This window comes from Sinocyclocheilus rhinocerous, unplaced genomic scaffold (assembly GCF_001515625.1).
Source record: "Sinocyclocheilus rhinocerous isolate Xijiao unplaced genomic scaffold, SAMN03320098_v1.1 scaffold510, whole genome shotgun sequence".
Taxonomy (NCBI): domain Eukaryota; kingdom Metazoa; phylum Chordata; class Actinopteri; order Cypriniformes; family Cyprinidae; genus Sinocyclocheilus; species Sinocyclocheilus rhinocerous.
The window spans coordinates 479,733-503,255 of record NW_015653008.1 but is presented as its reverse complement, the minus strand read 5'-3'; the positions used below and the strand labels follow the sequence as shown (position 1 = coordinate 503,255).

The 23,523-nt window shown below is 38.2% G+C and overlaps 1 protein-coding gene and 1 pseudogene across 2 annotated transcripts; one reads left to right on the top strand and one right to left on the bottom strand.

The window, feature by feature from the left end:
• The window catches only part of LOC107715501 (uncharacterized), a 31,068-nt pseudogene extending 25,616 nt beyond the window's left edge, over nucleotides 1-5,452 (bottom strand).
• Nucleotides 5,453-14,854: 9,402 nt separating this feature from the next.
• On the top strand, nucleotides 14,855-21,656 carry LOC107715520 (Krueppel-like factor 9). Of its 2 annotated transcripts, none has more exons than XM_016521673.1 (3): nucleotides 14,855-14,947; nucleotides 15,023-15,658; nucleotides 19,888-21,656. In XM_016521673.1, the coding sequence occupies exons 2-3, from the start codon at nucleotides 15,154-15,156 to the stop codon at nucleotides 20,169-20,171; spliced, it is 789 nt and encodes a 262-aa protein (XP_016377159.1). In that variant the 5' UTR covers nucleotides 14,855-14,947; nucleotides 15,023-15,153; the 3' UTR covers nucleotides 20,172-21,656. The 2 variants fall into 2 exon arrangements, with proteins under 2 accessions (XP_016377159.1, XP_016377160.1); XM_016521674.1 differs by having other exon boundaries at nucleotides 14,856-14,947; nucleotides 15,027-15,658.
• The last annotated feature ends 1,867 nt before the right edge of the window (nucleotides 21,657-23,523 follow it).

Here is a 23,523-nt window from a genome sequence, read left to right as displayed (position 1 = left end):
TGTACATTTCAGACAAACACATTCATGCATTTGGGTTGTAAACTACTATGCCCATTGTGTAATGAAATTAATAAATAAACTTGAATTCTACCCAAATTTTGGGCTTTGTTTTAATTAATCATAAGTCGACCTCTCTAAAAGATACTGAACTTTCTAAAACTGAACTTTTTTCACTGAAAGGTGAATTTGCACACTGAGTAAATGCATTAGCGCATTGATCTTGGATTTACCTTCAGTTAGACCCTTTGACTGGGTTAGTATTCCAACCAGACTAGCTGAATTAGGTAAAGCAGCGAGATCTTGTATTGAATTGAAAATATCTGCTGAAAGAGATAGCTGCGATTCTTGATCATGCGGTAGAGTTCCACTTAAGTGAGCACTAAATGTCTCTTCTTTCTTTTTTACTGTACACTGCAAGAAAAGACTAGAGGGAGGGGAAAAAATTATAGGTAATATAAACAAAGAAATGATGAGTTAACATGTCTTACAATAAGACATAACTGCTGTTATCAGTTTACCTTTCTGAAGAAGAATTAGCAGCTAAATGAATCTGACCATCAAAAGTGACCCCTGGGAATAAGGTCTGATGAAAGCCAGCATGGACACACACAATATTGATTCCCTTTGCCAACTTGTTGTCTAGATTAAAGTGAAGTGTTGCATTTTTTTCAGATTGATAGAACTGCCAATGTTTCCAAGAGGAGATACTGTTATTGTTGCATTAGCCTGGAACATCATGAAAAATAAGAAAAACTCAATATCAGCTCATAGCATTATTAACAAAACTCAGAACTAAGAAATATGTCATTAATTACTCGCAAAATGTCACTTTTAAGGTATTTACATGGTAATTCTTGTCGTCAATGGCTACTTTCCCTTCAGAATGATATTCAAACTCACTGTTGTTCCTGTGACTCCTGAGCAACTCAATAGCTAGGCTGACAGAAGTCGGGAAATCCGTCTGAAAAAGACTCTTAATTTAATTCCACCTAAAAATTGTAAATGTACAACACATCAATGCTGTGAAGAATTTGATGCCCTTCATCTGAATTTGACTATCTGAATAATTAATACTTTTATGTATTCATGTGTTTTGGTTGAAGATCCAATGAAGTTCAGTGTAAAGATATGCAAGAACACAGAAGATCAGAAGGGAGCAAACACTTTTTCACAGCAGTGTACTGTATATTGCCAAGGCAAACTGTATACAGGTATTTCACATGAAGGTAAACTAGAACAGAGTACAATCAACTGCTAAACACTTGCTAACTTGATTACAAAGATTAGAGGAAAGTAAAAGAAAAAATTAAGTGTACATCATTGTTTACCTGAAACAGTTGGGACAGGTTGGCTTTCATTGTAACACCTTGATGAGATGTAGTTAGGTCATGAAGTTGTACTTGACCAAAGGCTGCAAGTATTTCATCCTTTCCAGTCCACAACCTGCCCTGAATTTCATGAGCAGTCTTCACAGAGAGGTTTGACAGGAGCAAAGACAAAATATGGACCCACTTTAAAATGATGATCCTATATTAGATTTAAAATGACACTCGCTGTACAATAGTTAGAGTAATGTGGCACTGCTCTGAGATACATAAAATATTTCTGCTAGTTTACCTGGTGGTTTTGGACAGTAACACAGATCTTTGAGTCTTGGGGAATTCTGTCAGTGCTGAAAGACTGGACTATTGAGGAGCACACCTAAAATAAACCACATTATACATCTGTTAGCTTTGTTCTGTTTTATGAGTCTGTCAATGGATCATTCATTCAACCGACTTGTTCAAAAACACTGAAATGAAACAAGTGTCTGGGTCAGTAATGTGTTTAGGCACCACGCCAACCCCCATGGAACACAATCTCTACTGAGGCGGAAGCTAATTTTGCTCATTTTCGTGATTGTGTTCCACTGTATTTTTGAGTGAGTCACTGAATCATTCACTCAACCATTTGTTTAATCAACACTGAATCATTCAGGAATGAAACAAGTGACCATCTTTATGAACGAGCCATTGAATCATTCAAACACTACTGATATGTTCAGAAAAGAAAAGTGATTGTATTTATGAGTGAGTCACTGAATCACTCACTCAACCATTCAAACAACTGAGTCGTTCAGGAACACTGCTACTGTGTTTTGTTTTGGAGAAACTGTTGATTCAGGTTTGGTTTTATGTGGAATTATTTTTATTGCTACAGCAAAAATAGACCAAAGCAACTGTCAATATTGTGTCTAAAATGTAAATATGTACTCTTATAGCAATGTTTATTGAACTGTTGTATAAAAATACATCTAAGCATTGTGTGTATGGCCCTAGTATTTACATTCAATTTCAATTAACAAAACTAGCCAGTAAGCTCACATACTCTGACTAACTGCCAGTTTAATTCTTGGGTAAAAGGCTTGGGTGACTCTACAATAACAGTATAAATATTCAATTCAATTCAATTATTGAAAATAGCAGAGGACCTAGGACAGATCCTTGTGGCACTCCATATTTTACTGGTGATAATTGAGATGACTCCCCATTTAAATGAACGAAATGGTAGCGATCGGACAGGTAGGATCTAAACCAAATACGGTACAGTATGTTGATTTTAGACTCACATATGGTTGATGTGGCTGGAAACCCAGAGTAAGGATGTGAATGGCCTTTTTGTTTCCATGGACAAGAACCTTTGACTCCAAAGTGTAAACTTTCTGATGTAGATCACTTGTGAATGTCTCCTGTAGGATGAGACTCTGAGGGAGAAACTTGAATGGTTGTCTGTTGGAAGAAGCAAACATAACTAACCATGCTTATGGATATTGAGTAATACAGCACTGTGGATAAAGTAATTATGTTCCTACTGCTGTTACCATTATCATTACTATACATAGTCATTTTCATATTCCAGACACACCTGAAGTTTAGCTTCCATCTTTTCTGATAAACCTTCCTTTCCTTCTGTATCTCCTCTATGGCACCCTCCATCTGTAGCTCTGCATAAGGGTTTTTGAGATCCGACAGGGTCATTGTCATCATTAAAAGCCTCTTCTTTACCTTCTGCTCAAAAAGAAAAAAAACAATGAAGTCCAGAATGGCTAACTTTCATGCAAGCATTAGATCCAAAGATTTGGACCAGTACACATTTTTGGACATATTTAAACTGCAAAGAGCAGATAACTCATTTTCTGGTACCTTATCCAGAGTATTGACAACTGCGGAAATATTGAGGTCCTGCTTGCCATAGCCTGCACTTATTTCCAGAGTCTTCACTTGCTTGCCGTTGATTATGTAGATTTGCCCGTGCAATGCTGGTGTCCAGGCTGTGCTGATGGAGTATGAAACTTTAACTCCACGCTTGCCCAACATGTTCCATCCACCAACCTTCAACGACACCATTACACTTAAGATCATTCACTTATCCTGAAGTTTCTCCAGGGGACCATATGAACAAATCTACAGCTAAACAGGGCTAGGAATGAGGTACCTTGGGAGAAATACTTAAAAACTCGAAGTGAGAGGTGATAGAAAGTACTGTATTCACACCTTAATATAACTGACAGTTGGTGTAAAAAGGTGTAGCTGGCCTTGTCGTTCTTTGCCTCTATCCTTGTAGAAACCCTCCAGCGTAATATTTCGGATGTTCACCAGTTTCCGTGTGGTGACCTCAGAGCTGAACTGCGTGATGCCACGCTGGGGCTGAGTTAGTTTTTGAACTATGTACACATAGAGCCAGGGGGTATCCATGTTGAATGAACCTGTGAACATAATGAATGAAGTACAGTTTTACATGAACTAGAATATTAACAAGAACTGTAGAAATTCATGGCATTACTTTCAAATAAAATCTATGGGGATGCACTGCTATCAAATTCAGGACAATGATAAGCCGATAATTATTGTTATATCTAATAACTGATAAATGGCAGATACAAAATTCTTTACTGTTTTGTCTAAATCAGAGCCCCCAACCCATATAGGCTGAGATATATATGGTGTTTCTGCTGTAATTATGACAAATTTGCTTGTTTCTAAACTTTATTAACAGAAACCTGGAGAACTGATTAATGTACCATGATTTTTTACATTTTCAAAAAGTCATTTCACAAGTTTTAAGAATTGTATGTTCTTCAATGAAAAAAAAATTGAGAGGGGGAAAATATTATTTCAATTATTTATCTTGCAGATATTATATATATGGATATATTAATGAGAATGTATTAAATTTAAATACTTTTAAGTTATTTTACACCCCCTTGGAAGTGTGCTGAGGCCCCCCTGGTTGATAATCACTGCTCTAAATAGAGCAAAACTAAAACACTAAAAGCTATATTCAATTACATTAAATGCTACAAGTGAATTTAAGCATTACAAAATTATAATGTAAAATAAGAAATATGGATATTAATTTGGGGAATTTAAGATTACATTTAAAAGTGCAATTCATTATAAGTATTTAGATTAACTAGATTAATTTTAGGTGAACTTTCCCTTTTTTTATTTTTTTTTAAAGTAAATGAACATGCACAGTTAAAAATCCAATGTTGACCAATATGACAAATGGGGAAAAAAATCTCTAATATTGGCAGATAATAGATATGGTACCAATATACTGTCTCTATCTAAAATCTACAACTTCACAAATGAGAGTTTGATTCTGGTTGGAATATATAAGGGAATATATACTTACACACCTTCCCACTTTTGAAGGGAGGTCTTTGTTGATACGCCCTTCCAGTGGACACCAGCTACCAGAGGCATCTGATTGTAGTAGTTGATTTTCAGATGGGTGCTGCTCTCAGATTTTTGCTTCTTGAAACAAGAGTGCAGAAGCTGAGTTCTGTAACTCAGTCCTCTGTCTAGAAGTCGCAGGCTGAGCTGGAAAAGACAGTATACATTATTATGGTACATAATCAAAATCAAGACCACAGACTGAACATCTGACAATATGGGAGAACACATCTGATGTACATAGTCTAGATTCAGTCTGAATGTTTTAGTAAAGCTGAACCTCCACAACATAACTGGTGAGGCCGGGTCCAGACTGGTTTCTGAGCGACTGATTGAAGAGGATCCTGTGTTTGTTGCTGCTCTGGTTCCACTGCTTTCCGAAGCTTACATCAAGTGATGACTGGACGTTGATTGGGCTCCGTTCATGTTTAAGGTGAATCTGTTGGTGGAAACAATCCACTTAGCAGATAGTTGCCATATCTGTTATCATGAACCTCATTATGTGCATTACAGTGCAAAAAAACAAGTGGGAATCAGTACTAGAATCAATTGCAGAAAGCTTTTTAAACCTGTGAAACCAAAGAGTACATTTGTATTTGTGAGACAATAAATTTGACCTTGTGGTTTATGTTGATGAAATGGGAACAGTGCAGTTCATGTGCTGCTGTTATACGGTACGTCTGGACTGGGTCAGACTCGCTGTGGAGGTTCTGGGTCATGTGACATTCCTGCATGTTCTGTGAATCCTTTGAAAAATTAAATAAATGAATGAACAGTCTGTTGCATTGTTGTCTTAAAAACGTTATGTTATTTGTAGAAATTACTTCTTACCTTGTACACCATACCTGACCCTCACAGCAGAGCTCCACTCTGGGCCTCTTTGCTTCAGTAACCCAAGAGCTCTGATGCTGACAGCGCTTGGCAAAAGAAACCCGGCATCTATAGAATAATGTCTCTGGCCATCTTCCAGACTTCTCTCCAACTGCACTGTGAAAAGAAGCAGGACATAAAAAGCTGGCTGCAAATCATCACATCACAATAAATTATGTTCCAGAGAAGTAACAACTATACAACACAACTTTACGGTTCTGGAAATAAAAATCCCATTCATTTTGTCCATAGAGAAATTGAGTATTAAGACATATAAATATTTCAAAATAGATCTACCATAACGTATATTTTTAAGCGATGAAAAATGCTTTTTCCTATCTATCTATCTATCTATCTATCTATCTATCTATCTTCATTATTATATCTGTAGAGTGCTAGAAAAATGAAAGCTGAAAATATGTAACCTCTTCCATGTAGAACATATTTGGTTCATTCTCAAGAAATGGTGCCATTTGTGCCCCATTTGTGACTTACTACTGATTTAGATATAATTGTATTGTTAATTTATTTTTAAAAAAACTGTTTGTTAATACTAAAAAATTCAATTTTTATTTTATTGAAAATCATGCTTTCACTGTAAATGCAGTGTTTTTTAAAGCACCTTTTGGGTACACATTTGTTTCATTATATTTAAATTAAGCTTTTTGAATTTTTGATTAGTAATATGCATTGCTAAGAACTTCATTTGGACAACTTTAAAGGCGAGTTTCTCAATATTTTTTGCACCCTCAGATTCCAGATTTTCAAATAGTTGTATATCGGCCAAATATTGTTCTATCCTAACAAACCATACATCAATGGAAAGCTTATTTATTCAGCTTTGTATAAATCTCAATTTCAAAAAAATTGACCCTTATGACTGGTTTTGTGGTCCAGGGTCACATTTGATGAAACATACAGTAGTAATATAGTAAAATATTATTACAATTTAAAATAACAGTTTTCTATTTTAATGTGTTTTAAAAATTTAATTTATTCCTATTCCTAAAGGTCTAGTTAGATAAGTGTGAGTGAGTGTAGCACATCAAAAGGAACATAAACTACCTTATGTTCTTCAAGCGTAGCACCGAATTGTCTCTTTTTGATGAGCCGTGCTTTATTTGAATGTTCCTTAGCTACATACAGATAAATAAAACAAATATGGAATTCATGAAACATGATTGCAAACATGAAACAAAACCTATAGGTATAGTCATATGTGAATACTGACTATTATCTGAAATGAAATCAACTGCCTCAATTTAAATCTCAATATATTATGCTTGTTATAAAATGTGTTGCATTGTAAAGCAAGAAAAGCTATATCAATGTGGATGACAAAATGATTACATATATAGAATGACTGAGAGAACAGAACATACCTTTAATATAATTTCTGGACATCCTGGTTGAACATCAATGTCAACAACACAGTCCAAAGCTAACTGACTGCCTCCTGATGAAGGACCTTTCCAGGCACGTGCTATGGTTGTACTGTATCTATATATGTGTGCCTTTGCCCTTTCTGCACATCTGTCAACATACATCAGATATTTTTTTTGATATGTCTTGACCCAGAAGTGAGCTAAATTGGACAAAAACTCCATTGGGGACTTATATGTAAATAATGTTTTATGTAATGTTTACATAGTTATTTAGATAATCATGTTTGTGTGGAATATCCATATAAATATGTATGGATGAATAGCAAAAGACCTATTTATTAACATGTATATACTCTTACCAGGGCAAATAGACTTGCAAAGTTGAGCTTGGTGCAGTTTGTGGCAGTCAGCTTTTAAAAAACATTAACAAGTTAAAAACCATACTAACACACACAACTTTGTAGAGAAACAAACATTTACTTGGCCTCATAAAATATTTAGAATTCTATATTTGTGACCTTGGACCACAAAACCAGTCATAAGGGTAAATTTTTCAAAATTGAGATTTATACATCATCTGGAAGCTGAATAAATAAGCTTTCCATTTATGTATGGTTTGTTAGGATAGGACAATATTTGGCCAAGATAAAACTATTTGAAAATCTGGAATCTGAAGGTGCAAAAAATCAAAATATTGAGATAATCGCCTTTAAAGTTGTCCACGTACGCAACCCAGGCAACGATTAGTTCTGTGAAACAAAGCAAAGCCAATGTTACACCGTGTCTACGGACGTGAGCGGCGCGGTGCAACAAATCCCCGACAGAAAACTGCTGCCGGGTTCTATTTATGACGTGCTGACACACATTTCAAATGGTTTTCAACGGTCGTTTTATCGCGTCCAGTGTAGGCAGACTTTAGTTGTTGTAGACACGGTGTTACTCACCTACTGAGAAGAAACATAGCAACCTCGGCGTCCGATCGCAGGCCTCCGCTCCTTGAGTTCTCTCCAGCGCTGGAAAGCTGATCCGATATTTACACGGGTCCTACTTCTTGTCTTATCGTTCCGCAGACGTTTTCCTCTTTTGTTTTTTTATCCGCCATCTCTATCTTTCTGTCGCTCGGCTCGGCTAATGTCCGTCCCATGCACTGAAAGCTCTCTCCTCCACACATCACGAGTAGACATGCCCCTTATTGCTGATTGGCTACAAGTTTGTTTTGCTATTCGGCCCGAATCAGTTTTCTAAAGTGTTTTTGAAAAATCACATACCCTGCCTTTAAGACTGGTTTTGTGCTCCAGCGTCACATTTTCTCTTAATAATCAAAGGAGGATATTAAAGAAGAGGATATTAAACACTTACCACCGAAAAAGATGAGCAACGTAATCAAACAGAGATCTTGGAGCACTAGACAGACCGGAGACATAGCCATAAGTGATTGGATTCAAAGTAATGTCCTGCACTGTAGGAGAGAGACACCATCACTAGGAAAGCATAAGCACATAAGTGAATGGATAGATGTTGAGTTAAGCCTTTGTAAAAACCGACTGGACTCTCAGACACCAATCGGAGGACAGATGCCCACCAGGGGACCATCCAGCTAACAAAATCTCGCAGCATACCGATGGACATCTTGAACTGCACCTCTGCCTTCTCACAACATGCTCATGAATTTTAATGTTATTTCTTTTATAACATTAATTGCATCACATTCGTACTTTTAAATATTCCAGAAATTTTCCATTGTAAGTTTACACTTTATTTAGCAAGTAAAAGGACTTTTTGTAAAAATGTCCTCCTTCAGGCCATGATACATGTGTATTTTTGCTGTGAAATCTTTGCTTTTATGAATAACTTCTATATTGTTAGTATAATTTCAAGAGAAACACTTACTGGACTGATTGAAGGAACGCATCTCTCAATCAACACTGTAATTCATTGCATTATATGTTTTCCCCCCACTATGCAAATAAAAAAACATAAAACTAAGCATTTAAATACCTTAGTTAGACATATTATTGGTAAATATAGAGTGACAACTGATATTTACATCTTTAGTTTTTAGTACTGTGCATCTTTAGTCTGTTTTACTATTATAAAGATCTCATTTCTTTACATTACAAGCTATCCAAATTCAATAATACTTTTTGGCCATATAAATATCAGCAACTGCACAAAATATTATATTTTTGCTCAGTTAGGGCCTCTGCATAAAATTGAGGTGTTTTTTCCTCCTCGATTATGAGCACTAGGCTATATCGTCCTATATGTCACACTATATGAGCCACAAAGAGTTTGTTGAGTATGATACTCAACAAAAAACATGCAATATATTTGTTTATTATTATTATATGTTGTTATTGTAATTTTGTCTATATATTGAATGAACACATTTTTTAAAAATCGATTTTCTGACTAATATTTCATATGTCAAGTTTTACAGGGTTACATGAGTGATAGTAAGAAGTTTAAGTGAAGTCTATACATTAGACACAAGTTCAATGTATAACACAATTTAGGCTTGTCTGCACTCTCAGTACATTTTAGTGGCACCATCTGCTGGGCTAGCTGTACAGTTAAGGAGGCCAGGGCATAAAACAAAAGAAATTTGCTTAATTTGTATATTTTTCTTGTTACCTAGACATTCCTAAAACAAAATAGCTTCAACATAAAAGCTGCAGCAAAGTTGCAGATATTATAACTTTAAGAGAATTTTGTTTCGTAATTGTTTCCAATATTGTAAACCCAACATGTGTGTATGTGTGTGGTATTCATGGTGTCGTATGCACCTACATAACACACACAGCACACTGCATAAAGTAACTATATGCAGCCTTTATATTCACTGACCTACTAATTCTCTATTCCTTTATCTCCACAGCAATACCTATTTTTCCACTGCACCTTCAAGTAAGATGTTGGACAAAAAAGGGAGGAGGCCATCATGCATGATTCACAGCATCTGTTGGAGCTTTTAAGTTGCCCTACTTTATCTTTAGTGACTGTATATCGCATGATCTTGCTGTGTTTTGCATGGCTTGTTGTTCTCTGTAAAATACTTTCAGTGTTGGGGAGTAACTAGTTACATGTAACGTAATTACGCAATTTAATTGCAAAATAAATGTAACTGTAATCTGTTACAGTTACTGAGAAAAATGTGTCATTAAATTAGTTACTTATGAAAATGTTAATGATTACAAAGGAGTATTTTCACAGACATACAGATATGACTGATTTCTTTCCCAAATTGCATTGACTGCTCTAAAATACCAATGTTTTAGGAGTTTAGGACACAGAAGAGGACACATGTTTATTTGCTAACTGTTTTATTTCCTATTTAGGTTTATGTATATGCTTTATTTTTAAAGATTAACTGTTTTTCCCCAAGGCATCATTAGATGCCAGTGTTTCCTTTCATAGCTACGCAAAGATTTGATTTCAAAAACAGTATCACAGCTATTAAATGGTTTCATGTTATGAATTTAAATCTGCATTTAACCTCAGAAAGACCTCAATAAAAGAGGTGCTACACTCTAAAAAATGCTAGGTTAAATACAACCCAGTGCTGGGTAAAATAGGGACAAACACAGCAATTGGGTTGTTTTGACCCAGCGGTTGGGTTACTACCCAGAAGGTTGGGTTAAACATTTAGCCCAACCGCTGGGTCAAAACAACCCAATTGCTGGGTTTGTCCCTATTTTACCCAGCACTGGGTTGTATTTAACCCAGCATTTTTTAGAGTGTAAAGTCTGATTTTGTGATGGCTGTGCTTTAAAATTTAAGTATTATAATCTTAATTCAAGAGATGAAGGATTTTGAAAGTCTGACATTAATCAATGTTGAGTACTACTGTAAGGTTAACCCCGCCTGCTTTTAATGTTTGAAAATGATTAACAGTTGAAAACATTCGCTAGAAATTTTGAAAAGTAATCAAAAAGTAATCAAATGTAATTGGTTACATTACTTTAATAAAGTAGCCTAATTTAAATAGTACACTACTTGTTACATATTAAATAGGGTAACTTGTAATCTGTAACCTATTACATTTCCAAAGTAACCTTCCCAACACTGAATACTCTGATGCCAGACTCCATCTGGTCTTTGGAGGAACGTATTGATGACCTTGGTCCAATCTACTGAGGAGCTCATTGTGCACCAGTATATAGAAAGTGAATGTTGTTTGGAAACTGCAGAAAAGTGAGGATTTCATGAGAGATGAATAGCGTAAGTCTAAATGAGGCCCCGCCTTTGGTGTAAACTGAAAAGAAAAGAAAAGAAATAACAAGAAACAGACCAGAATCAGAATGAGCTTTATTGCCAGGTATGTTTACACATACGAGGAATTTGTTTTCGTGACAGAAGCTTCCACAGTGTAACAGAATGACAGTGACAGAACAAAAAAACACAGATAATAAAAAATTAAAATAAATAAAAAATAGAACAAGTAAAATAAAAAATATACAAATCGACAATTGTATGTACAGGTATAGAACAATAGACAGTTGTATGTACAGGTATATTATGTGCAAATTGAAATGTAGACTGAGTATGTGTGTTAGATAAATAAGTGTATGAGTGAATAAATAGTGTGTGTTCCACAGTTATTGTCAAGTGTTCATGAGATGGATGGCCTGAGGGAAGAAACTGTTCCTGTGTCTGGACGTTCTGGTGCTCAGAGCTCTGTAGCATCGACCAGATGGCAACAGTTCAAAGAGGGAGTGTGCTGGATGTGAGGGGTCCAGAGTGATTCTGCCAGCCCTTTTGCTCACTCTGGATAAGTACAGTTCTTGGAGAGAAGGGAGGGTTGTACCAATGATTCGCTCAGCAGTCCGGACTACCCTCTGTAGTCTTCTGAGGTCAGATTTGGTAGCTGAGCTGAACCAGACAGTTATAGAAGTGCAGAGGACAGATTCAATGATGGCGGAGTAGAACTGTTTCAGCAGCTCCTGTGACAGGTTGAACTTCCTCAGCTGGCGAAGGAAATACAACCTCTGCTGGGCCTTTTTCACAATGGAGTCAATGTGAGTGTCCCACTTCAGGTCCTGAGAGATTGTGGTGCCCAGGAACCTGAATGACTCCACTGCAGTCACAGTGCTGTCCATGATGGTGAGTGGGGGGAGAGCAGGGGGGTTTCTCCTGAAGTCCACGATCATCTCCACAGTTTTGAGCGTGTTGAGCTCCAAGTTGTTGAGACTGCACCAGACAGACAGCTGCTCGACCTCCTGTCTGTAAGCAGACTCGTCACCGTCCTGAATGAGGCCGATGAGTGTGGTGTCGTCTGCAAACTTCAGGAGCTTGACAGAGGGGTCTTTAGAGGTGCAGTCGTTGGTGTACAGGGAGAAGAGCAGTGGAGAGAGAACACAACCCTGAAGAGCTCCAGTGCTGATTATACGGGTGCTGGATGTGTATTTTCCCAGCCTCACTAGCTGCTGCCTGTCTGTCAGGAAGCTGTTGATCCACTGACAGACGGAGGTGGGCACGGAGAGCTGAGATAGTTTGGGCAGGAGGAGGTTTGGGATGATAGTGTTAAAGGCCGAGCTGAAGTCCACGAACAGGATCCTCACATAAGTCCCTGGTCTGTCTAGATGTTGCAGAACATAATGCAGTCCCATGTTAACTGCATCGTCCACAGACCTGTTTGCTCTGTAGGCAAACTGAAGAGGATCCAGCAAGGGTCCAGTGATGTCCTTCAGGTGGGCCAGCACCAGTTTTTCAAAAGACTTCATGACCACAGACGTTAGAGCCACAGGCCTGTAGTCATTAAGTCCTGTAATTTTGGATTTCTTTGGGATGGGGATGATGGTGGAGCGTTTGAAGCATGAAGGGACTTCGCACAGCTCCAGTGATCTGTTGAAGATCTGTGTGAAGATGGGGGCCAGCTGGTCAGCACAGGATTTCAGACAGACTGGTGTAACACAGTCTGGGCCTGGTGCTTTTTTCCTTTTCTGCTTCCGGAAGACCTGGCGCACCTCGTCTTCACTGATCTGAATTGCAGGTGTGGGGGAGAGGGGGGTTGCTGGAGGTGTGAATGGTTGTGTGGAGAGGTGTTCAGGGCGGGTGTGGGGTGTTTTTTCAAACCTGCAGTAGAACTCGTTCAGATCGTCTGCCAGGTGTTGATTCTCCACAGTGCTGGGGGATGGTGTCTTGTAATTGGTGATTTCTTTTAGACTTTTCCACACTGATGCGGAATCACTGGAAGATAATTGAATCCTTATTTCAATAAGGATGCTGTCTGAGTTTTGCAGTGAACCATGGTTTGTCATTGTTGTAAGTTAAATGAGTCCTGGTAGGAATGCACATGTCTTCACAGAAACTGATATAAGATGTTACAGTCTCTGTGAGCTCGTCCAGATCGGTGGCAGCAGCTTCAAAAACACTCCAATCAGTGAGGTCAAAACAAGCTTGTTAACCCAACCGCTGGGTCAAAACAACCCAATTGCTGGGTTTGTCTCTATTTTACCCAGCACTGGGTTGTATTTAACCCAGCATTTTTTAGAGTGTAAAGTCTGATTTTGTGATGGCTGTGCTTTAAAATTTAAGTATTATAATCTTAATTCAAGAGATGAAGGATTTTGAAAGTCTGACATTAATCAATGTTGAGTACTACTGTAAGGTTAACCCCGCCTGCTTTTAATGTTTGAAAATGATTAACAGTTGAAAACATTCGCTAGAAATTTTGAAAAGTAATCAAAAAGTAATCAAATGTAATTGGTTACATTACTTTAATAAAGTAGCCTAATTTAAATAGTACACTACTTGTTACATATTAAATAGGGTAACTTGTAATCTGTAACCTATTACATTTCCAAAGTAACCTTCCCAACACTGAATACTCTGATGCCAGACTCCATCTGGTCTTTGGAGGAACGTATTGATGACCTTGGTCCAATCTACTGAGGAGCTCATTGTGCACCAGTATATAGAAAGTGAATGTTGTTTGGAAACTGCAGAAAAGTGAGGATTTCATGAGAGATGAATAGCGTAAGTCTAAATGAGGCCCCGCCTTTGGTGTAAACTGAAAAGAAAAGAAAAGAAATAACAAGAAACAGACCAGAATCAGAATGAGCTTTATTGCCAGGTATGTTTACACATACGAGGAATTTGTTTTCGTGACAGAAGCTTCCACAGTGTAACAGAATGACAGTGACAGAACAAAAAAACACAGATAATAAAAAAAATAAAAAAATATACAAATCGACAATTGTATGTACAGGTATAGAACAATAGACAGTTGTATGTACAGGTATATTATGTGCAAATTGAAATGAAGAGTTTCAGACCAAACATTGAATTCCATGAACTAAGCACTACTATATTCACCATGTAAACTGGCTTGTCTTGTAGATTAGCTTCCTATGAACATATAAAGAGGACTCCGCCTCTTCATTTATACTATGGCGTCACCAACTGATAAGAATTCATTTAAGTAGTTATGTTATTATTCCAGTCATATCTTTCAACTCTACAAAGGTCATTATTCGAAGCAAACTGTACTCTTTTTCCACAGACAGAGTCATTAGGCTTAGTACTACTAAATGGTCACTCTTTGGTCCACGCCCGTATCACACGTCAGTTCACCACGTCACTTGGTGCGTGTTTCTCTTTGCATGCTGGCGACTACGAATCCTACTACGGCAAATGTTAGTGTGTGAATATCAATTAAGTCACGCTCAAGTTGCGCGGTAACCTTCCTGGAGCGTCCTGTCACGCATTACAATTAATATTCATGAGCTCGCCGTGATTCGTTTATTCGCCTGCTGAGCACCGCCTACTTACTCACGTCAGCCAATCCGTGGAGACTAGCGGAAGAACGGCGCGTTGCGTAATTAATATTCATGAGCCAAGCCTTCTTCGTAGTAGGCTTACTAAACTCACTACCGGGGGCGTGGCGTGGGCTTTGCCGGTTCTAGCAGCAGACACAATGAAACGAGGGGCAATGTAGGACACCACGTTGGGGTTTGAAACGCAGTCTCGCCGGTAGCGTATTATTTTTAACTTCTTTTTGGATATTTTTATTGTTTATTTCATTTGTTTTGTTTGTATTTACTATAGATAGATAGCAGAGGCCGCTGCTGATGAGAAAAAGCAACGAGTTGAAAGTCTTTGGAGAAGAACCGAACGCACTCAGGAAACGGCTCTCCGTCGTAACTTTTGCTTAGTCGTTAAACGCAGTCGCGAATAAAATGTCGTTCGCCTATTCGGATTATCTGGCCGCCGAGTGTCTGGTGTCGATATCCAGCGGTCCCGTCCTCCATCGACCCACCCCGGTGTCTGGTGCGGCTCAGGCCCCTCCTCAGGGCCTTCCTGCCGGCGAGCCAGACGGGTCGAGCGAGGACAGGGAGGTGCGGGAGACGCTTCGTTTAGAGGGGGCCAACGTGATGACGGTGGCGGAGATCCTCACCGACCTGCACGGCAAGTTTCGTCCCATGTCGGCCTACTCCGAAAGCAGCAACTCGTCGTGCGGAGAGAGCGGCTACACCACGTTGTCTGACTCCACCACCCCTACGCCGACCATGACCCCCTCTGCCACCCCTGTCCCGGGACAGTATAATAACACCCCTCAGCAGATTTGGGGAGGAGGGGGCGCACCCCGCTCCCCCACCAAGCGTCACCTCTGTACCTTCGACGGGTGTGACCGTGTGTACGGCAAATCATCCCACCTGAAGGCGCACATCAGGACCCACACAGGTGAGCTGGAGCACATGGGAGGGGATGGTGGCTAATGCTGCGGATATCATTTGTATTCGTTTATGTATGTATTTGTGACCCTGGACCACAAAACCAGTCACAAGTAGCACGGGTATATTTGTAGCAATAGCCAACAATTATTTTGTACATTTCCTACCGTAAATATATCAAAACTTAATTTTTGATTAGTAATATGTCTTGCTAAGAACTTTAAAGGCGATTTTCTCTATATTTAGATTTTTTTCACTCACAGATTCCAGATTTTCAAATATTTGTATCTCGGCTATCCTAACAAACCATACATCAATGGAATGCTTATTCAGCTTTCAGATTATGCATAAATCTCGATTTTAAAAAAAAAAGAACCTTATGACTGGTTTTGTGGTCCATTGTCACATTTATGCGAGTATGAGTACTCTGCCTATATAAATACGGACAGTATGAAATTATAGTTTTATAAACTGCTCATGTTGCCTGTATTGGTTTTAAATTTCACTGTGGGATAAGCATATTGTGAATACATTGTATGGGTCAAAATGATCGTTTTTTTAATGCCAAAAATCATTAGGATATTAAGTAAACATCATGTTCCATGAAAATATTTTGTACATTTCCTACCGTAAATATATCAAAACTTAATTTTTGATTAGTAATATGTCTTGCTAAGAACTTTAAAGGCGATTTTCTCTATATTTAGATTTTTTTCACTCACAGATTCCAGATTTTCAAATATTTGTATCTCGGCTATCCTAACAAACCATACATCAATGGAATGCTTATTCAGCTTTCAGATTATGCATAAATTAAAAAAAAAAAAGAACCTTATGACTGGTTTTGTGGTCCATGGTCACATTTATGCGAGTATGAGTACTCTGCCTATATAAATACGGACAGTATGAAATTATAGTTTTATAAACTGCTCATGTTGCCTGTATTGGTTTTAAATTTCACTGTGGGATAAGCATATTGTGGAGGGTTTTAACCATCGGCTGTGTTTTATTATAGTTCTCGGTTACAGTAACTTTTAATTATCCGCCGTTTGTTTGTTGACTGTTGTCAGGGGCTCCTTCTGTCAACTCTAACCAGCGGCTCTGAATAGAGATAATAAAAGTGAATTTGTGGATAATAATGTAAATCCACTACTCGTTAGTTGAACAAAAGAGTGGAAAAAAAACTCCCAACTGTGGCCTCCTAACAAAGAAAGTTTATGAACAAAGGAAGGAGCGCGTGAGGGAGGACCGAGTATAGTAGTGTAGTGACGAGCCTCATATTTGCATATGAACAGAGCTCGAGCACAGAACGCTCGTGTGCGCGCAGGTTCCCGTTTAAATGCACTTTCTATTATTTGACTGAAGCTAAAAGAGCTATTTAAGCCACACACCTGGCCTGTCTTCATGAGGTATTAACAAATGGTCTATTAGCAATTGTTTTTGTTCGTGAATTGATGTCTAATGTGGCGAAAGGTGATCGCTTTTAACGGACACGACTGCAGAAGCTTAAGGCAAGTAAAACTAGTACAGTGAGTTACTTGTACTACTGTACACTAACACCTAAGAAATCTTTAGTACAGTATACTAATGAAATAGAGTGGCAACTAAACTGCTAAACACTAGTGCAGTACATCGTACAGAATGCATCATCTAGTACAAGACAAATTAAAGGCTAGTACACTAATGAAACACTAGAGGTGCACCCTGCGAAGTGGACTTCACAGAGTAACCTGCCATCTTAAGTGAGATTCCAATGTGAAGAGAAGGTACTGTCTGTGTCCCACAGTAGCCTACTTCAGGTGCTATAAATGCATATACACTGCAAAATTTTGAATGCATAAAGCATTTTATAAGATTAATGTTTTAAATATTTTTTTAAACATACAAATAAGAAATGTTGGGGAAAATGCAATGATAGCTTTAAATATGAAACCAAACCAGTAGCAGGGTTCCTACGCGGTTTGGAAAAGTATGGAAAGTACGCAAAACAGACCAGCTCAGAATCGGCAGACTGACCGGCCGGTCATGCAGAAAATCAGCTAATTCTGGTCCCTGGCCGGCCAATCGGTGCATCTGTAGTAATAAATGCTATGTCAATTAGCACTGTATCATTCATATACTTCATTTATTACCTGGAGAAGACTTGAAAAACACACATAAACCATATATTGTCGCAATCGTTTATTGTCTTCACGTTTCATCAGTTAAGGGTTATGCTTGTCATTCGGCTTAGCTAAAGCGATAGCGGGATGCCTTTGTCCATATTAGGGATTTCCTGGCACATCAAATGTTATTATTACTTCTATGAGTCCGTTTTGGACTTTATGCGCGAGAGCACCTTCCGGCTTCGAGTATGAATGAAACATACACTGCATGAGAGTGTTTAGCGCTCCGTAATGTTTACATCATTTTGGATACGAATAAAAAGTATCCAAAACGATGTGACGGTCTTGTGTCTTTTAATTTAAACTGGATTTATTCACACTGGCCCTTGAAAACCTCTACGTGAACACACTTTCCCGAAAAAAAGTGCAGGGGAAGAGTTTAGGTTTTATTAAATGTCAGGGGGGGGGCAAGTTGATTACAGACAAAAAAGTTGATTTGTCTGTAATCAACTTTTGTGATTACAGACAAAAGACAAAAACATCATATTAAACATTGCAAGAGACCAATATCGCTCCGTTTAGCACTTTAAAATATGGCCCTTTATTTTAATTAAATTAATAGTACATTGACATTTATGTAATTTGTATTTATTAGAAGTATTTCATGTCGCCATACCTCAAACACTTCTAATATGTGTGGCTCAATTTCCGCCTGTGTATTTTGTCAAGTAAAGTGACCTTCAAAGATATCTAATGCACAGGGAGAAATGAACCACTTTGTAGGTGCCCTGTCAAACGGAACTTGTGTATTTCATAGCGCATTAGTCATCTTATGAGTAGTGATGGGCGCTTTCGAAACACTTCTTCAAAAGTTTTGAATACTTTGCGAATCATTTTTTTCAAACCAGTGGTATCAAACTGCCAAAGTCACATGAGTTTAGTAAACAAGACTTTGTTACCTCATAACTGTTTCGAAATGTTTTGAAATTTCAATGGATCACCACTGGGGGCGATCTCTGTGAAACTATTAAAGTTGTTTTATGCACATTTGGCATTGAGTTTTCTAGGAATGTAACAATATAAAAATATCACGGTGCGTGATATATCGCGATATGAAGTCCACGATACAATATTTATTGCCATATTAAAAAAAAATAAAAAATTGGAAAAAAAATAATGTTTTGTACATTTTAAAGTTAAATTATTCTATGTAATGCACTTTGAGAGTTTTACAAAATAACTAAGAAAACCTATTTTTATTTGTGATATACTGTCTCAATTACATTCACACTGGTGTTTTAGGAAGCCAAACAAATTAGAATATAATAATAATAATAACAACAATGACAGTAATAGCCATATATTGTAAAACAATTGCACTGTAAAATAAATGAAAATTGATATTTCATAGGTATATTATTTCTGCTTTACACAACAGTAGGGAAATTCCAATATTTCTTTCCTAATTTCTTCGAGCCTTTATTTTCACGGAAACGGCCGTATAGCTTTTATTTTAAAGGAAAACTCCAGCTTCAGTGAAAACAGGCTTACAAAAACACGTCTCACTACAAATCTGAAATGCTGTAATCATCTGCCGCGAAAATAAAGCATAACTGGTGGCTGTTGCATTTCCAAACGTGTGCTAAACTCCCAACACATGCAATAAACAAGCTGATCGCCTGAACGAAGTGCGCGCTTCGCTTTGCAACGCGCAGCGAAAACAGACTTGATGAAGGGATTAAGCCATATTGTGCTTTCAGTTTAAGTTCGGTTGACAGATACTGTGCCAAAGCATAATGGTCCAAAACACAACTTTAAAGACCTTTTGTGTTAGAATTAGAAGTTTAAATATATTTTAAAAACTACAGTTTTTGCCCGGAAGACCTATCGTTTCATATCGTCATGTGACCACGATAATATCGAGACACTTTTGCTATTGCGATATCACGGTATTGATAATATCGTTACATCCCTAATTTACACAGTTTTGACCAGCAGGCATCATCAGCGTGTGGTGTTTTGAGCACTTCAAAACAGTGAATCGTTTTGCGAAACAATTGATTCAAAGCTTCAAAAAGGTTTGTTTCTCCCATCACTACTAATGAGTTGTTGATCACTCATGTTTTCTGTCTAGGTGAGAGGCCCTTTCCGTGCACCTGGCCGGACTGCGAAAAGAAGTTTGCCCGTTCCGATGAGTTGGCCCGACACCTGCGTACCCACACCGGCGAGAAACGCTTTCTGTGCCCACTCTGCGACAAGCGCTTCATGCGCAGCGACCACCTCATCAAGCACGCCCGCCGGCACCCCAACTTCCACCCCTCCATGATCAACCGCAAAGGTTCGGCTCAGGGATCCGCTTTGACCCAGTCCACCACCGCCTCCACCTCCTCCTCAGAGTACGCCAGCACTGCCGTGTAGACGCCCCCTCACCGGGACCCCTGCCTTCTGCACTGTGACCACCGCCTCTGTCAGACACTGCAGCTTGACTCGATCGCCGTGCATGCTGGGATCCTTTTAAGCTCAGTCCTCACTTCCACAGGCCAAAAATGCAGAACTTCACCATGTCTTCCTCCAAACCCCTTCGCCCAACCAGTGATGACCAAAATGGGCGAAGGAGACACAAATGCTCAAGCACATTCCCGAGTCGCGTGATTAAATGATCACATGACCGACAAGTGATGCCGAACGCAACATTGCTCTTAAATTGCTTGCTTTGGGTGGAATAGATTCGTCTGAAATACCGTAAAACACTTTTTCGGATGCATGCAGATAAAATTGCCACCAGCAGTAGCACAATATTTTCCATCGGTCATCTTGGGGTATCACTTGTCAGCCATGTTTTAGAAACCCCTAAAGGATGCGTCACAGTTTAAGGGAAAGTTTACTTGTTCTTAGTCTTTTTACAGTACAGTAGTTTCTTCTTTGTCATGTCTTTTTGTATAGCCAGAATGGCTAACCCTCTCTGGTTTTGCTTGTCCACACATGCTGTATGACACAATAACCAGATTCAGTTGCAGATTATCATAAAGTATTTGTGTGTTACTCATGAATTTGATTCTTGACACCCTTTGAAACCAAACAACGATTGAACCGAAACGGCCAGTGCGTTTCTTTTGGGTAGAAACACTGCCTGTAATGCCGCATTTCCACATAGCTTTCCCTTCTGAAATTGTAATAAGTTATTGTCAACTTAATTTACTTTTGTTTTTTATTAGTAGTATCAGCATGGCAACTGAAATAGTAGTTTGTTTTTTAATTAACGTTATTAGACCATGCATTTATTATTATTATTATTATTATTTTCCACTTGGAGGAACTCTTTTGTTTGTCCATGCAGTGTCGACATGTTGGTACATATAGCAATGTGTTTAATAGAAATGTGGATACGTGTAGATAAATATCTATGCTTGCAGCTTCAATGGTAAAGATGTTATTATATGAACTACTAGAAGTAATACACCTTATATTAGGGGTGACAGTACACGCTTGAATAGAATAGTGCTGCTTGTGTGCGAATGTTTGCGCGTCGCATTTGTATGTGTGTGTGTATATTCACGCAGGAGAGCCCGGGAAACGATCTCTCTCCAAAACGGTCCCTCCTGCGGACCTCTTACAAACTATCTCAGAGAACAAAAAAAAAAAAAACACATCAGGAAACTCAGAAAGCCTTAAAATCTTTCGACTTGTTTTGCACCATTGTTTACTGTCGGATATTTTCTACAGGTATGCCGCCAGGCGTCATTCTTCTCGACTAAAGAAATACACATGCAATATTGCACTTTTTTTCTTACTGGTATTGTCAACGATGCTAGTCGTCTGCTAGTGTAATGGGTTTCACTGTATAGATGCTACTGCATAGTGCTCAACTAAACGAACACTGTGCAAGGGGATAGAGACCTGTCACAATAAATCAATACATTTGTCTAAATGTGCACCTTCGTCTGAGTGCTTAAACCAGTGTGAGGAAAATGGACTTGATTTTTGTGAACTCTTCACTTTCTTTTGTATTTTGCTTTAAATTTGGAGTGTAACGGATACAAAAGATCTGATCGCCGTTCGTCTGGTCTCAAAACTACAGCTGTTTTTAATGGTCCGTCGCACCATTTTCTAATCATGCAATATTCAGAGCGCTTTAAGTAACTGCTGGCAGTAACCTGAAGTGTGATGACAACTTATAAGTTCTCAACCACAATAACAAACCAAACCTGAATAGTATATAAGACTCTGTTTGTTCTGTAGCTAATTATATGATGTGTTCCTCACAATTCTTGTGTGTCTGGCCGGGATTTTTTGTCGTCTTTTAGTAGTTGTTTTCCTGTAGCGGGTTGATTGATCTGTTGACCATTGACGGCATCAATGGTACACTGTGTTAGGCTGTGGTGGGCTTTGTGCGTGATTCTCGACAGACTGAGACCTTTGTAATCGCGTCTTTTGATTTTCCCTCACAATGCCCTCTTTTAGCAGTCCGGATTCAACTTTGCATTTGATATCCCTCCCATTTTACTCGACACATTTGCAGCTAGTACTCTGGACAGCCATCACAAACCACTGGATCAAGTCTGATTTTTTTTATTTGTTTGTGTGTTTTGTGGTCTTTCATTTCAGTTATTATCTTTTGTATTTGGTTTGATGTACTGGAACGTCTTGTTTCTTATGCTTTGTATTGGTTTACGTACTGTAGATGTCTATATAGTATGCAAAACATAGCTTTCTAGATAGTTTAGGATAACTTAGCAATCGTATAGCAGAGAAAATGCGTATTTTATAGTTCCTTCGGGAAAAATGCAGCATCATTTGCTGTGTTTGAGGCATCTGATCTCTGCGGGTCAAACTCAATTGAACTAAGATGTGTGTGTGTGTGTGTGTGTGAGCGCGGCTGCTTTTAAGCATGATGCTAGATTGAGAATATGTAGAGTGATGACTTTTTATTTTGAGAACTGCTTTGTTGCTTGGCGTACAATCTAGATCTTGTCCATCACACTAAAATGATTATGAACTGATTGGTGGATTGTCTGTAGTGATCACACTAAAGGATGTCTAATGAGATCTCCTGAGGTCTCCGTCTACAGCCATGTCTCATATCAGTCAACCGATGGGTTTTGTCAATAAACAAAAGCTTCCATGTATCTCCTCAGGTGATAAAACGTAATGCTGAAAACCTCTGTCCTTCATGAGCGGGACCTAATGTTAAGCGTTTTTTTTCATTCGCTTTGTTTTGCATTATTCTGCAATTTATTTTTATTTATTACATGCATTTTTTTTTTTTTTGGTGTGCTTTAAAATATCTTTTTTTTTAGTACTTATTGTATGGTATGAGACTTGACTAATAATTTGATTTGATTCATTGTTTGCCTCCGACAAAAACAAACAAACAAAAAACCTTCCAGTGCTTTTTAAATAAATAAATAAATGGATTAAGAATGATTTTGTATTTTGGTGTTTATTGCTTTTTATATGAGAATACTTAGATGTTATTATGTGATTGTAATAGTTTTCTTTAGCTCATCACATGTCTCCTCAAGTGCATACTGGACACAAAAAAGGTCATAAAATTTACATGCAGTGTGACATGCTGTACTTCATCTAAAACATTTTTCTAATTCTTCTATAGTTCTCTCTCGGAGGGATTGGCATGGTAATGTACATGACAATTTTAATGTATTTGGTCTTGGCGGAATAGTTCTGCTACGCTGCTGCTGCGTAGTTACTACTAGTACAGAGAGCTACTGCCAATACATGCTGTGAGCATGTAAGAAATACTGCTGCTGCA